This window comes from Fragaria vesca, linkage group LG7, assembly GCF_000184155.1.
Source record: "Fragaria vesca subsp. vesca linkage group LG7, FraVesHawaii_1.0, whole genome shotgun sequence".
Taxonomy (NCBI): domain Eukaryota; kingdom Viridiplantae; phylum Streptophyta; class Magnoliopsida; order Rosales; family Rosaceae; genus Fragaria; species Fragaria vesca.
The window spans coordinates 8,846,042-8,862,080 of NC_020497.1; the positions used below are offsets into that span (position 1 = coordinate 8,846,042).

Genomic DNA, 16,039 nt, shown 5'->3' on the forward strand with positions numbered 1-16,039 from the left:
TTGTTCTTATGCAGTTCTGCTCTCTCTCTCTCTCTCTCTTTTTTTGGCTCTTGTTCTTCTACTCGTTCTTGTTCGATCTTCAATTTTGTTATTCTTGTTTTTGTTTTCCTTTTGTTATTTTTTATTTGTTTTCTTTAATGAACAAAAGTTTAATGTAATTAGAATTTGAAATGAAATTATGTTATATCATGTCATTTACCATGTCAGCTTTTTATTTGTTGACATCACATTCATAATTAATCTAAACCATTGAATATTTTAAGATCTAATGGTTAAAAACGTGTGTAAAAGCTTATGTAAAAAATAGTGTCCTTTGAACCGGATCCTTATGTCAAATGTTTAAGAAACAAGTTTTTATTTTTTATTTTTATCAATCCATGAGTCAAGATTCAAGTGTTCCATGCATCTGAACCACCATTCATATTGCATGTCTTCTTGATTCTTACTTGAGTTACTTCATTACATTCTATCTGTGATTAGTGACTTTGTTGCAATAAATCTAGGACTTGAACCACCACCCAAAGATAACAAAGGACAATCTTACGACATACACTACTTTCGTGACCTTTTGTTCTGATTTAGGTTGTACTGTCATTCTCATGATTACCTTGTTCCATGTAGAATAGGCTGAATAGCTTCTGGCTATGTGCATAGATTGATTTGGCTTTTTAAATAAACATACAAGTTTCTTCCGGTTGCTCAGATTGCTGTTAGGAGCATTGTGTTAGTTATGGGATGCAAAAGAAAATAAGATATTGAGAGGAATCTAATTTTCAAAATCCTTTTTAGGTACGAGGCTGATGGCATATTGGATGAAGAGTTAATCATAACCTCATGGGCGGCAAAGATGAGTTGGGCAGCAGCAGAGCTGGTAACAGTGAATCTGCTTGTAGTCATGGACATATGGTAAAGAATGGAGAAAGTTATCAGTAAGGACAACATTGTCAAGGGGTAGACTCATTCTTTCCTTTTGTTATCATAAGATAAAAAATTGACTTTTGTTCTGAAATGCTTTTGTTCTATTTTAATTTTTAATTAATAGAAAAGTTAGTTCACAGTAGTTTTCTAAATTTTAGTCCAGACCAGAAACTCTCCTTCATAAAAGGAATAAAAATAAAAAGCACCGGAGGGGAAAATAGATACAACAAAGAAGCAAACAAGAACTATCGATATTCCATCAACAGATCATTGTTTGCAGATGTATAATTCTGCAGAATAGTGAAATCTAAAATTTGATAGACTGAAAGAGTACCACATGGTTGCAAAATTTTACTACGGCCAATTGGTACAATATTTTATCGATTTGTGGTCGATCATGGGTTTATTTAAGCATTTATATGATATTCATGTCCCAGGGTCGGGTTCTGATACTATATAAATGGCTGAATAAATGAACAAAGTGCCCCTATATGGAGCAGTTGTTCACTTATATGTTCTTAGTTTTGTGTGTAAATACTTATCTAAGTACAATATAAAATATCTGTAAACGTGCATGGTTCATGTTCCTAATGGATGATTTTTTTTTTGTTAGGCCAGTTGACTTGCACAACTAACTGTCCAAGAATGGCAGCTACTATATCCAAGATCCCGAATTTTCCATTCCAGTAAGACAGAAAGAACAGCAAAATAACCAAGCAAGTTCAACTCTGAGCCTCAAAAGATGGGTGCTATAATGAAGCTAGTCGATGCTGTACTGTGTTTGTTCTTCATCATAATGATAGTGTCGCCTATGGTGCACGCGCAGTTTGTTCTGCCTCTGAGCCTCTTCCCGGAGTGGATGGTGGAGCAGAAGAAGTGGTATATGCGCGAGTTCAATGACTATTTCTATGTCGAGAAGCCTGATTTCTTTATTGGTCTGGTATTGGTTGAGCTTCTGTTCCAGTGGCCTCTTGCCCTTGCCATCTTGTACGGCATGTTGAGTTCCAAGAATTGGTACAACACCACCTGCTTGGTTCATGGTGCCTCTTTCTTCACCACCATGGTAACATTAATTTATCGCTTTTTATGCATCGACTGATTATTCATTATTTGGTAGCGTTAGATTTTAGATTTAAGATGCCGGGGACCTAATCGGATATGCTCTGAATGAAAAATCTAGAGAATGCATCAGATTGAAACTTCCTGATGTGAATATATGCCAGAATATATGCCACAATAAGTTGTCTGTCATATGCATAAGCTAGCTCTCTACCGTTCTGTCAGTTCATCAATTAGTTTATATCATACGAAGAGTTATAGATGGCTAGATGCAATGTTAACCAAGTACATATAAGAAGAGAAAGTACATATAAGAAGAGAAAAACTCTCTCTTTCTGCAAAATGTACATATTATGCTTTGCATAGTGATTGATACTAGGTTCTTCAAACAAACATTTTGTGGCTTGGTGAAAATTTGCAGGTGACAGCATTAGCAGGACTCATTGGATCAGGCAAGGCATCTGATAAGGTCTTAACCTTGTACTACACTTTCTTGGGGTTCGCTGTTCTGACCCTGCTTCGTGGGTTGATGCCACCACCAACTACTTCAAACAATGACAAAGCAAGAAGAAAAAGGATTGGCGCACCGAAGAAAATGATAGTGTACTCACAGATTTCTTTCTTTGTTTCAATAATTCTTTTACATGTTTGAATTACATGAGGGATAGAGTTCCAAATCTATAACCATTCTTATCAATTAGTTTGAGAGTTTGATGAAATTTCACAATGTGCTCTAGCTAACCGACAGCATGCCATTGGTCATCAGAAATTGAATAAGGTAACTAGCTAGCTTGTAACTTAATTTGGAAAAGATTGCACAGTTAAACAGAAAGCTGGAATATTTTCTGAGGGCGGTTTATGATTGTAATTACCTCCCAACAACACCTAAAAATAAAAGAACATAGGTAAATTGGACTGTTATCACCAGCAGAATCCTAGTTCTATGGCTGGACTTGATATTGGATCATGATACTACACTGATAATCCATACAAATATTTCTTGACAAAATGGCAGCCATAGTGCAGTTCAACAACACAAGTAGAATATCAACAAAAGATTCCATGGAACAAAGATGCATGAACCTCAAACCTGTGCTTTTGATAGGAGGACAAGGTAGTAAGTAAAATATGAACCAGGTAAATTATTTGATCAAAACAAATTCCATCACTGCCATGTCCAACAACAGTTTTTAATCTAAAACCCTAGGTTACACACGCAATTTCAGTAGGTAACCACGTACTGCCATTCTGGCATGCTGAATTAAACTGCTTTGAAACACACCAAACTGGAAAATTGTAACTTGTTCTTCAAAATTTGATGTCTGTCGTCCAGGTACCTTGCACGCTTGGATGTTTGGTTACATGTCTAGTCCTCAGTTTCACCACTTTTCTTCCCAGTGAATTCCTTAGCCTTGTTGCACACTGAAGAACTTCTTCTGGATCCATATTCTTCACACATACCACCCTTTCATTTTGATTATCTGTCCATTGACAAGAGAAACTCTCAGAAAATGTTAATGACATATGCAGCAACTCAGGTATATGCTAGCATGGGTGTGAGAGATCTTACTGTATAAGCCCTTCAAATGAGGATGCTGTCCACGAATGTGTTCAATAACCACCTCTAGTTGAGGATTCTTTTCCTTAAAGGCCGGTAGATGTGACTCCATAAATGACCTACCAACAGAAGAGTTGAGTTATAGGTAATCAAACTTCAATAAAGTTTACTGCTACATATTAAAGTTATGATACTCCATGAACAGAACAGAATGGGATAGATTCTTTTTCTCCTCTTGAGCACCAAGAAAGAAACAGACTCCTAATGTAGCGTAGTAGACTAATTTGTTGGACATAACTTGTAAATAGAAGGGTTGCGTCGAATCCAGGCCAGAATTGTTCTCTTTACTGTGTTATAGTATTGTAAGAGAACTTGTCTGGTGGATAGGAATCATAGGATAACAGAAATTGGAAAAAGTGCGATTCCAATAATGATAATCACTTCTACACACCAAATTATGATAATCACTTCTACACACAAAGAAGCTACTTAATTACTTATAATATAGTTGTATAACACCGGCTATCAAACTCCAACTAATTTGTGACCCAAAAACAATAAAACGTAATGCCAAAAAGCATTGCAATTACTCCCAATCCACTACCCAGCATGGTTTCTTAAGAGTGTAACTACATCAATAGTATGAAGTCAAGAAGAACAGAAGTTAAATAAACCTGCTAAGGACAGCTTCAAAAGTCAGTAAACTTGTGATACCATATTGCATCTGACAAACAAAATTGATTTTTGATGAACATGAGCTATTCTGGTCAGATCCTCTTCTTTGTTTTTTTTACCTTTTGCAATAACTTTAGTGATATTCAGAAAAAAAAAATTAATAAAAGAATCTGTTCATAGCACCAGAAAAAGAAAAAAAAAAACAATAAAAACAGTTCCTTTTATAAGAGTAAAATTTCTGATTGTTGATGATATCAAACATCATACTAGACGCCTACACCGGATGGTTGCATTAGTCAGTTTGGGAACAAATGGAAGACAACTTGGCCATTCTTACAGCTCAGAAGATGCTAATTGTACTTCTAAAATTCTTTTTCAATGCATGGGTTTGCAGCTAGTGATGATTTAAAGAACATACCTGATTCCCCTACTGCTTCCTCCCCAATCAGAATAGCTCACAACAAGTTTTTGCAGCTGCCACACACCTCTCAAAGCCATCTGACATCACCAACCTCGTATGTTAGCCGAGAAACTCCAAAAAATCGAGTGCAGAAACTTGTTAAAGCTATAAAACATATTCAGCATCCTTCTCCTCTGTTAACATTGTTCCTAACTACAAATCCTGATTTCAGAGTTAGTGAATTGGTAGAATCTTGTGTAATTGTACATTAGTACATTTGTATTTGTAAACAAGTTGAAAATCACCAAACACTAATCACCCACAACTACCAATTAAACCCAAGACATGATTCAACTCTTAAACACTGAAACATGGTTCTGTACGCAGAAATTTCAACATCAATGGAGAACCCAGCAATCCGAAAAGCCAATTCAACATCAACCAAAGATTATAGAAAGAAACTAACAACGAAAGAAAGAAACCCACAAGGAAGAAATGCATACAAAGTGACCCACTGCAGCGAATTTAACAGTTGAAGGATAACCCCTAAATATGCGAAATAAATCGAAAAAACCCTAGAAATTTGTATGGAATTGAAGAATGATTCCCAAAACAAATGAAATACTTACACTTGGGGATTAGAAGAGGGCGGCACGAAGACGAAGAAGATGATGGCAAATTGGCCGCCAGTGAAGACTGAAGACAACCCCACTGTGCTTTCCTAGGTCACTCTCCTCCGCGGTGAAAATTTTTCCACTAGACAAAGCCAACACTTTTTCTTTTCTTTTTTTGGGTCGGTGGCCAACACTTTAATAAGCTTGTTTTGTTTCTTTTATTTTTACCCATAACAAAATAAAATAAAATAACTACTGTCGTAGACCGAAATAGACTTGATTTTAAAAAATGAAATGATAACTTAGTTTCCGGATTTTCTTGCCGCCTATCTTGTTGCAAGTGTAGCTAGCTCTAACCATTGGCAGATTCACCAGCTGTTCAAGAAATGCAATGAACTTCTCCTTTAAAAAAAAAAACAAAACAAACCTGGTATCACCAAAATAGATTGAATGCACCAAGGAGTTGTACTGTTGTAGCCTTTCCATGTAGATAGTCAATAAGAATCTTGGAGTTCCCTTCCACAAGCACATGAGAGAACCGTTACAATCATGTCTGATGTAAAGCTTCCTATAGCGCCATAGTCTCAGCCAGCAACATCGAAGTATCACCAATATGCCTAGCAGCTACCATCGCCAAACTACCATTCGCATCCCGGAACACAAATCCAATGACAGCTCGGTTAGCTTGCACAGAAGCATCAAAATTTATTTTAATGAAACATTCCTCAAGACTCAAGAGGATGCCATTTGATTATAGGACTCTTTGTTGACTTAGGACGACGATAAGTAAAATGATAAGTAATGTTCACATGATCAAGATAATTATTAAGAAAAGAAGTAGCACGGAAATATCATTGAGCACTAGAAGCCTGAATTTGACTAAAAATAAAATGATTTATGTGTATGCCAGATGGACCAAGTAATCATCACTGTAGTTGAACAAGGGAAGCATCATAATGAGAAAATAAAATTTTCAACTAGTCTATGAGAGATTGACCAGATGACGGTCTAACATTTAAAAGGGGAAATTCTCATACATTTTAAGCAAAATTACAATGCATAAACATATGATCCATTCTTTCAATGTGAGATCCGCAAAATTAATTTCTTATTCCAATAATATTTTTGAAGTAAGTCCTCCGTCTGTGGAGATGTTACCTTCTCAAGATTGTAATAATGTTTAATCTATAAAGTTATTCATTCCCTTGAAGAAGAAAAAAGTGAGATTGGCAAAAGAGACAGTGAGCTAATTAGAAGTTTTCAATCTGTTACGAAATAGAAGTAACTTTAATTTCCAGATTTTATGTAAAAACAAAAAAAGAGAAGCATTTGAATGTGGGGGGGGTTGAAACTTTGAAGCATCCAACTAGCAGACCTGATAGTAAAGCTGCCTGAAGGGGAAACCCCAAATAAAAATGATCCGGCTGAGGAACCAGGGGAAGATATACGACCATGATCTTATGAACAAGATCTAAAGACACAGTCTGTTGCAACAAAGGAATATTCCAGGTGCCATTCAAAATGAAATGGCTTAACAGAAACATCCCACACTAGTTTGAATGAATTTTCAGTCATACATAATATGCCAATCGCCTAACTCATGTTAATAGGCACACACAAACCATGCATTGAAACTCAAATGCTCAATGCAATATAGAGTAGCTAGCAACTCAGTATCAAGCAGTGAAACGCACATGACATAATCAGTGTAATTAAGATGACAAAGATGAAAGAAACCCTTTTTGCAAAACTAAAGGCTTGCTTCTTGTTCATCATCTAGCTCCATTGATCATGGGGTTTATGGTCTTAGCTGATGCAAAAGTGAACCAGGTTTCAAGTTTCCCAAATTGTAGAAATGGCTCTGCAGCATTCTACGTATTGGGAGATTCGTCTGTTGATTGCGGAGACAACACACTGTTTTACCCACTCATTCACAGTTATCTGTCCTTGTATTCGTGTAATGGTTCCGACGGCTCAACTCTTATTCCTCATCTTCTCGGTAACAATCACTTCCTCGTCTCCCTGCTTTAAGGTCTTCTTACATTTTACACTGACTTGTTGTATCCACAGTTGAGAAGATGGGCATGCAGAACATCTTACCATTCTACAGTCAAAATGGATCCATTAATGGAATACAGAGAGGCCTTAACTTCAGTTCAGCATACGCAACAATCATGAATCACGGCAACCAGAGTCATCAGTCTGTGAACCACCGGCAAGTTTTTGATTCTCTGCAACTCTTACAACTGCAGCTTAGCGAGGACAGAGCTCTCAGTTTCATCAAATCTTGCATCTTCTACCTCTCCTTTGGCAAAGATGACTTCATAGAACTCCTCCTACAAAATGCCTCGGGTACTGCAAAACAGAACAGTACTGATCAAGAATTTGCACACATTTTAGCAGATCAAATGATACATGTTATACGGAACCTTTATGCCATGAATGTGGGGAGGATCATATGCATGGGAATATTACCCTTGGGATGCACTCCGAGGGTGTTATTGAACCAATACAATTCCACAGCCAAACCACATGATGACGATGATGATGTTGCAAAGGGATGTGTAGAGGAGATCAATGCGCATGTCTTGGAGTACAACAGAGAGTGAGCAAATCTCCGAGCTTCATGTAGAGTTGCCTGATGCACAGCTTCTGTTTTGTGATGTTTACCAAGGACTTTCAGAGATCATAAACAACCCCCAACAATATGGTACACAAACACAATACTTCAATTTCTTCTGTTTTTGACAATTTTAGTTTCAATCTAAAATTGAGATGCAAATGTGAAATGCAGGCTTTGAGGATGTAAAGAGTGCTTGCTGTGGGCTTGGTATGTATGGAGCAGAAGTTGGATGCCTTTCTAAAGATATGGCGTGTGACAAAGAAGCAAGCATGTGTGGTGGGATTTATATAATCCTACAAAGGCAGTGAACTCATTGCTGGCGGATTCAGCCTGGTCGAGCAATCCTCTTCCGATTTGTCGTCCTATGAACATCCAAGGATTTTTCACTGCTTCAGTTTGACAGTTTTAGTGTCAATGCCCACCCGAGTCACACAAAGGAGTTACCACCCTTATTGCCATCACTGTTGGAGTGCTTTAGATGATGCATGCATTAGAAAAATGGGTTAAATGTTTTGATGTGTGCCAAAGCTATTCAGATTCCCTTGTTCAAACTCCAAACTGAAACACAACATAATCTACAAAAGTTCAGAACATTGATATCCCCAACATCATACCTTGTTTATATTATGAGGTTTGCCGAGGGGTCTATTAGAGGCAGTAGGGGGTTGTTAGGGGGGTTTATTAGAGGCAGCAGGGGTTTTGTCGAGAGTCTATTGTGAGCAATAAGAGGTCTGTCGGAAGTCTATTGCCCCCAATAGACCATCTATTGCCCTGAAAACACCTTATATTCCCCACAATAGACCCCAAATAAACTTCTATTATCCTCTAATAGACCATTTATTGCGCTCAATAGATCACATCCTAACATGAAAGTCCCTGTTTAGGTATGGAAACATAAGCAATTGCAAAGAGTTGAAGTCGTCTTATTATGTGAACTGTAAGGCTACCAACTAGTGGCGGATCTAGGATCCGGTAAATGTCTAGGCTAATTAGACGTCAAAATTTTTCTAGAATTTCTTGAACCAAATGGTAGACTCGTCAAAGGAAATTTTTTTGTAAAGAAGCACTAACAGAAGTGTAGGAGTATATGAGAAAACATTTTAATGTTATTTTTTTTACAACATACTAATAGAAAAATAGATTAAACCAACGAAGGACAGTGAAGAAAATGAGAAGGGAAAAAACATGCAAAGTGAAGTAAATTAAGTAAAAAAAAATGAAGGATTTCCAGCTAAGTCTGGTTTGTAGTCACAAAGAAAAGAGGAAGAAGAATAAAATCTTAGAAAACTAGATAAAAACATGAGATTTGACTCCATGAGGAGTCGAACCTTAGAGGGCTTAGACAAAAGAAAAGTCAAGTTAGACAGATTGCCAATTGAACAAAAGAAACTTTGTTCACTAGTTGGTATTCATATGGTATATATCAGGAATTTTGTCTGGGCTGTAGCCTAGATAGCCCAGTACATGTATCCGCCCCTGCTACCAACGAGGGCTTGCAATTAAATCATCTTCTTGAAACAATATCTTTTTTTTTTGTGGCATAAGAAATATGAAACATGCATATCTAACAACTCATGAATGCCACTATTAATCTATAACACAGGAAAGAGAAAGCATCAGCAGTATAGAAAAAAACCAACCCCTTTTTTCTCAGCAAGGGTTTCCTTCGGATCATAGCCTCTCAATTTTGGTGTGAGAATTTGTATGGTTATACAATACTAATAATACATGAATACGTCTATTAACAGGAAAAAAGAATTAGAAAAAAATGAAACAAACATATAGAACTTTAGTAGATTCTCATTCTATTAACAGTCTCCAAATCATTTGCTCCCACCATATTCTTCAGTTTTGGCGCAAGAGCATATACACGATTCTAGACTATGCAAGTTTAGCATTTCATTGCAATTCGCAAGTGCCTCTACTGACACAAAGAACAGTTATTAGTTTTGCAACACACATGATCAGGTTCAGATTCTAACCCGCTCTGGTAAAGGATCATGAGTACTCTCAGGCTTCTGGTGCATGTTCTCCAACATCAACATCCGCAGGTGGTTCATCACCATTGCCCTGAGGAGGGTTAGGTGGTTGAGGCAGGCCATGTGGGTCTTTTTATTTTTGTAACTATAGTAAAGTAACTAGAGTTACTTTTTCATTGTATATATATTAGGGCTGGGCATGGGCCGGGCCGGGCCGGGATTAGGGTGATCCCGATCCCGAAATTTTGAATAGGGACGGGACGATACGGGATTAACGATTTTTAGAAGTGATCCCGACAGGCCCGAATCCCGTTTGGGACCGGGCCAGGACCGGGCCCAAAACGGGCCTTTGAACAAAAAAAGTAAAAAACAGCAAAAAAACCAAAAATGCATAATATTGTTTTTGGAAGCAAACTCAACAGAATCTGTGTTCACAGATGCATGTATGCTTCCAGTTCCAACCTGCAAGTCACTTCATTAAATTCAACCATTCTCAATTCATCATCAACTGCTGCACAACAATTAACAAAGCCACACTTCACAATCACAACTTCACAGATTGGAAAATTCATGATGCCGAACACAGATTTCATCGAAGGCAACATAACAGAGTCAATGCCATCAATTCTTCCAATTTGACTAAATCAACATATGAACAACACCATGAATAATAAATCATGTTCACTAAGGCAGCGGAGACGATTTAGAATTACCGAGTTCCACAGAGACTTGGATTAATCGATGCCCAGAGAACAACAGCGATGCCGGCTCGATCTCGAGTTGTGAAATCGGACCAACGATGAACAATTCCGATTTGAACTACTCAGCTTTGAAATTGGAGAGGCGTGAGTAAATCTTGAATATTTGGCTGCTGAGCTAGATGGCATCGTATTGGAACTCATCAGAAACAAACCCTAGCCCCAAAGATTCAACCTTTATCGAAAATCAAAGAAACCCAGAAGATCAAAATTGATGAGTTTTGGGGATTGTGATCGGGAAGCGACGGAGAGGTAGAGAAAGTTGGAGTAAATGGGGTTCACTATATTGATGCTTCTTTGATCTCACATATAAACTAAAAGAGGAAGAAGGGAAAGATAACTCAAGAGATCAAAGAAGACAGAGAGAGGGCGGATGAAGGAGATGGAGAAGTCAAGAAATTAAGGCCAAGGCTTATCAGAGAGTGAAGAGGAAAGAAAAGCTCCCTGAGCTCTGTCTCAGCTCCCTACTATTCATAGTAGCACCCTGAGCTCTGTCTCAGTTTTCTGGTGATTACTTCCCCCGCTACCCAACCTCTAACTACCATCCAAACTTCCTTTACTTCAAACCCCCTTCCATCTGTCTTCTTCAAACCCCCTTCCATCTGTCTTCTGTGACCGATTGAAGTTTCAGTTTCAAACCCTGCTTTTCTCCAGAAACTCTTTAATTCTAGACTGGGGCTTTTGAGTTTAATCTATTATACTTTTGGGGGCTATTGTTTCATTCTTCCCAGTCTTGGAATTGTCTTGTTATCTCAAGCTTTAACTCACTTACCTACCGCATTCAATGAGGAAAACTCCCCCAAGAAGCTACAAAACCCCACTACAGGATCCACATCGCTTCCAGACCACAGAAGCATTGTTACTACTTCTCATTCTAGCTCAAAAAAGTAACTCATTTCATATTTCTCATTTTTCTGAAATGGAAGAGGCTCACAAATCTACTGATAACCTAGTAGTCCAGATGAGGAGAAAGTTATCATTATATGACCTGAACAAGAAGGTTAGATTGAGTGCTGTTTTCTTTGCTGATAAGATCCCTAACAAGCTGGTTATTTGCAACACTATGAAATCTGTTCTAGCAAGGTTTGGCAATATCGGGGTGACGGCTAGCAATGAGAGGGATCCAAATGATAGGATGTTCTCTATTACAGCAGAGGATGCCGAATCAGCAAAAGACATCCTTGATGGCTCCCCATGGTCAATTATGAGATACTCAGTTCACTTTCAAGAGTGGCCGGAATCTCTGGCTATCGAGGAGCTTCAGTGCAACCAGATTGCTTTCTGGGTGCAAGTTAGGGGAGTCCCACCCTATATGTTCGAGGAGGAAAATGTCAAGGAGATGGCAGAGAAGTTCGGAGAGTTCATTAGAATGTATGACCCCCTTGAAAGTGAAGAAGGCACGTACAGCTTTCTCCGAGTTAGAATCCTTCTTGACGCTCGTGATCCTCTTCCCACAGGCTATGAACTTCCAAGAGAGGATGGCAGCAAGAAGTGGGTTAGTTTTGCTTTCGAGAAATTATCAGATTTTTGTTATGTATGTGGGAGAATAGGACATGTTGATTTACCTAAATCTCCATGTCCCCATGGAGCTGACCCGGAGAATGAAAATGAGTATGGTGATTGGCTTAGAGCATTTCCACCTAGAAAGCAAATCAGAAAAGAACAATCCCAGATAAAGACGGCTAGTGGCCGGAGTAGAAGGAGGTTTCCCGGCCAAACAATCCAGCCTGTAGAGGGCCAGGACAACGGGCAAAATTCACAACCCCAAGGTGCTTTATCAAGTCAAATCAATGAATCTCAGCCCCGAGGAAAGCAGCTAGGCCCCTCGGGCAGATTACAAATTTCTGACACAAGTGGCAAGGTCCCTGCTGTCAACCAACGTGAAAGCAACTACAGCAACAACACAATGGAGTTGCCAAGGTATCCCACTACCCCTACTGTGTTGAACCTTAGTAATCATTTAACACCCACCCACCCTCCTGGATTTGAGCCTATTCCAAGCAGTGTCCAAAGTACCTTTTTTCTAGATCAAAATCAAAGTGTGACAAAAGGGGGCATTTTGGGCTACCCATGGTTTTTTAACCAAGGCCAAAACTCTGGTAATGTTAGCCCGGCTGCAATAGCCACTCTTTTCTCACAATCTTTCCCCCAAGCTCCCTCATGCCCAAATTACCCATACCCCAACCCATCACAGTTTCTCTTCCCCCAAGCTCTTTCAAATACAATAACCAACACAAATATCCAAAACCCTTCCCCCACGCCAGCTGTTAGTCAAGCAAAAAGGCCTTTTCACTCAGAGCAGGCCAAAGTTCCATCTGAAAAGAAGTTAAGGAAATTCACCAAACATTGCAATCCTAGAAATGACACTCTTATGTTGAACTCGGAGGGTGTGATTGATGGATGTTCAACGAGTACAAGCGTTGAAGGCGGTGGTGGCTCGCCAAAAGCCACAAGGTCTCCATGATACAACTCAGCTGGAACTGTCATGGTCTAGGGCAATCCATGACAAAACAAGCTCTTAAGGAGCTGATAGGAAAGTACCGCCCATCCATTATCTTTCTTTCAGAAACTCGAATGAAAGATAAGGATATCATAAGTATAAGGAGGACCTGCAAGTATTCACATGGTATTACAGTGAAACCTATCAAAACTGCTGGGGGGCTGGCATTATGGTGGGATAACACTGTTACAGTTCAAATCCTCTCTAAATCCAAATTCTTGATAGATACAGTGGTCAAGTTTAAAGCTGATGATACTTTGGTTCGTTTCTCTTGGTTCTATGGTCCACCCGACAAGAGTGATAGACCTGGGTTTTGGAATAGGTGTGCTAACCTAGCTGGTTCTATTGATCTCCCGTGGCTTTGTGCTGGTGATTTTAACGAATTTTTATGGCCTCATGAAAAGGAGGGTGGAAATCCTTGGAACCCAGGTAGAAGGCGTTTTCTTCGCGATTTTATGGAAGCTAATGATCTCATAGAGCTGCAATCAAGGGGTCAGAAGCTTACATGGTGCAATAATTGGCCTGAAGGAGGTCTTATTAAGATCAAACTGGATAGAGGGGTGGTAAACACAAAGTGGTTGGAGCGGTGGCCTGATTCAAATGTGTTCAATCATCCTCGGTTGGGGTCTGATCATTGTGCTCTAACTTTTGATTCAGATCCACCAAGGGTGTGTGGGCCCAAACATTTTAAGTTTGATCCAATGTGGGCTGAAGATCCTGAGTGTAGAGATATTGTGGAGGTTTCTTGGACTGACAACTTGCCAATTACTGGTGCTGCCCAATGGGTCTCAAGAAGTCACAGATGTAGTGTTGACTTATCCAGGTGGAGTAAAAAGAAATTCTCAAACAATCGCATGGCTATTAATAGAAGAATAGAGGAGCTTCAAGCCATTCAGGAATCTACAACTAGTGAAGCACGGAATAATGAAGCCTTATTAATTGGGGAGATTGAGGCTCTTTGGGTCAAGGAGGAGAAGTATTGGAGGCAACGGTCCAGAGTCAGTTGGCTAAAAGCAGGGGACTCAAATACCAAATTCTTTCACTTGACAACCATCCAACGAAGACAGCGGAACAAAGTCCTCAAGCTTAAATCCACCAATGACGTTTGGCTGGACCGTGAGTGCACTATTCGGTCTGAAGTTGAGAATTATTTCAGAGATATTTTTAAGAGCTCTGGGGAGAGAGATTGGGATGAGGCTCTGACTGCTGTGTCACCGGTTGTTAGCCCTGAGATGAACTGTTCTCTCACCAAAGATTTTTCTGTTGAAGAAATTAAAGAGGCTGCCTTCCAGATGGGGGCTGATAAAGCTCCAGGCCCGGATGGCTTTCATGGGATATTTTTTCAAAAGTTTTGGAGCATCATCAATGAGACTTTGAGGGCTTCTGCAAAAGAATTTCATGAGACTGCTCATATCCTCTCAGACCTGAACAAGACGAACATTGTTCTCATCCCAAAAGTCCCTTGCCCTGAGAAAGTGGATCAATTTCGCCCGATTAGTCTTTGCAACTACTCATACAAGATCCTCTCTAAAATGCTTGCTAATCGTTTGAAAGAGTTTTTACCTAGCATAATTTCTCCCCACCAGTGTGCCTTTGTTCCGGGTCGTCAAATTCAGGATAATATTTTGGTGGCACATGAGGCTTTTCATTATTTAAAGCTGAGGAAAACAGGAGACATCCAAGAGCTAGCTCTAAAGTTGGATATGAGTAAAGCCTATGATAGGGTGGAGTGGGATTTCCTTGAGGAGGTTCTAACTTGTATGGGCTTTGGCAATGGTTTTGTTCTTTTGATTATGGCATGTGTAAAATCTGTGTCTTTTGCTGTCACCCTAAATGGAAAGGTTGGGGAGTACTTCAAACCTTCAAGAGGTTTGCGACAAGGTGACCCAATCTCCCCTTATTTGTTCCTTTTTGTTTCAGACGTCTTTTCCTCTCTCATCAGAAGGGGTTGTGAGGCAAGAACCCTTCAAGGCATCAAACTTAGTCCGCATTGTCCGAATTTGTCTCACTTGTTTTTCGCTGATGACTCTCTATTCTTCTTGACAGCCTCTACTGCCAATTGCTACGAAATTATGAGAATCATTAATGTCTATTGTAATGCCTCAGGTCAGCTTGTTAACCACAACAAGTCTACTCTTTATTGCACGCCTAACATGTCTGATGCTAGGGTACATGATATTTGTGAAATCTTGGGTGTCCCTGCCACTATCAATCCTGGGCGTTATCTTGGTCTCCCTACTGTTTGGGGCAGATCAAAAAGAGCATCTCTTTCTTTTATCAAGGCTAAACTGGCTGACAAGATTCAGAATTGGAAACTTTGCTCCTTATCAATGGCCGGGAGGGAAACTCTTATCAAAGCGGTGGCTCAAGCTGTTCCTACCTTCCCTATGCATTGTTTTAAATTTCCAGTCACTCTATGCAATGAGCTTGATGCGATGATGGCTAATTTTTGGTGGGGGCAAAAGAAGGATGAGAAAAAAATTCATTGGAAGAGTTGGGATTTTCTCGGCCAGCCTAAAGATTGTGGTGGTTTGGGTTTTAGAAATCTAAATGAGTTTAACATCTCGCTCTTGGCTAAACAAGTATGGAGGCTCCATTCTGATCCTGATTCTTTATGTGCTCAGATTTTAAAAGGAATTTACTATCCTAACTCTGATATCCTGAATGCCGGAAAGGGTTCTCGTGCTTCTTGGGCATGGAGTAGCCTCTTAGACGGTAAAGGTTTAATTGTTGATGGGGCAAGATGGCAGGTTGGAAATGGGGAGCTGATTAATATTTGGGCAGACAAGTGGATTCCTTCTTCAATCAATGGCTTTCTGCGTCCTCTGCTCCCTGTGAATGGCTCTAGACCCCACATGGTGAGAGACCTAATCGATTGGGACACTAGGAGTTGGAAGCTGGATATGATCAATGACCTAATCTCGGGGGATGATCAATTGGACATTGAGTTGATAA

At 39.4% G+C, this 16,039-nt stretch overlaps 2 protein-coding genes and 1 pseudogene across 5 annotated transcripts; 2 read left to right on the forward strand and 1 right to left on the reverse strand.

Moving 5' to 3' along the window:
• Positions 1-1,616: 1,616 nt before the first annotated feature.
• Positions 1,617-2,693, forward strand: LOC101304909 (transmembrane protein 97-like). Its single transcript, XM_004306985.1, has 2 exons — positions 1,617-1,981; positions 2,399-2,693. The coding sequence occupies exons 1-2, from the start codon at positions 1,661-1,663 to the stop codon at positions 2,627-2,629; spliced, it is 552 nt and encodes a 183-aa protein (XP_004307033.1). The 5' UTR covers positions 1,617-1,660; the 3' UTR covers positions 2,630-2,693.
• Positions 2,694-3,057: 364 nt separating this feature from the next.
• LOC101305211 (54S ribosomal protein L51, mitochondrial-like) lies at positions 3,058-5,392 on the reverse strand. Of its 4 annotated transcripts, none has more exons than XM_004306987.1 (4): positions 5,240-5,392; positions 4,629-4,708; positions 3,548-3,654; positions 3,058-3,458 (listed from the first exon to the last, which is right to left on the reverse strand). In XM_004306987.1, exons 2-4 carry the CDS (start codon positions 4,706-4,708, stop codon positions 3,286-3,288), a joined length of 360 nt encoding a protein of 119 aa, XP_004307035.1. In that variant the 5' UTR covers positions 5,240-5,392; the 3' UTR covers positions 3,058-3,285. The 4 variants fall into 4 exon arrangements, with proteins under 4 accessions (XP_004307035.1, XP_004307036.1, XP_004307037.1 ...); XM_004306988.1 differs by having other exon boundaries at positions 4,629-4,823; positions 5,240-5,286; XM_004306989.1 differs by lacking the exon at positions 5,240-5,392 and adding an exon at positions 5,114-5,224.
• Positions 5,393-7,015: 1,623 nt separating this feature from the next.
• Positions 7,016-8,247, forward strand: LOC101304628 (annotated as a pseudogene).
• The last annotated feature ends 7,792 nt before the right edge of the window (positions 8,248-16,039 follow it).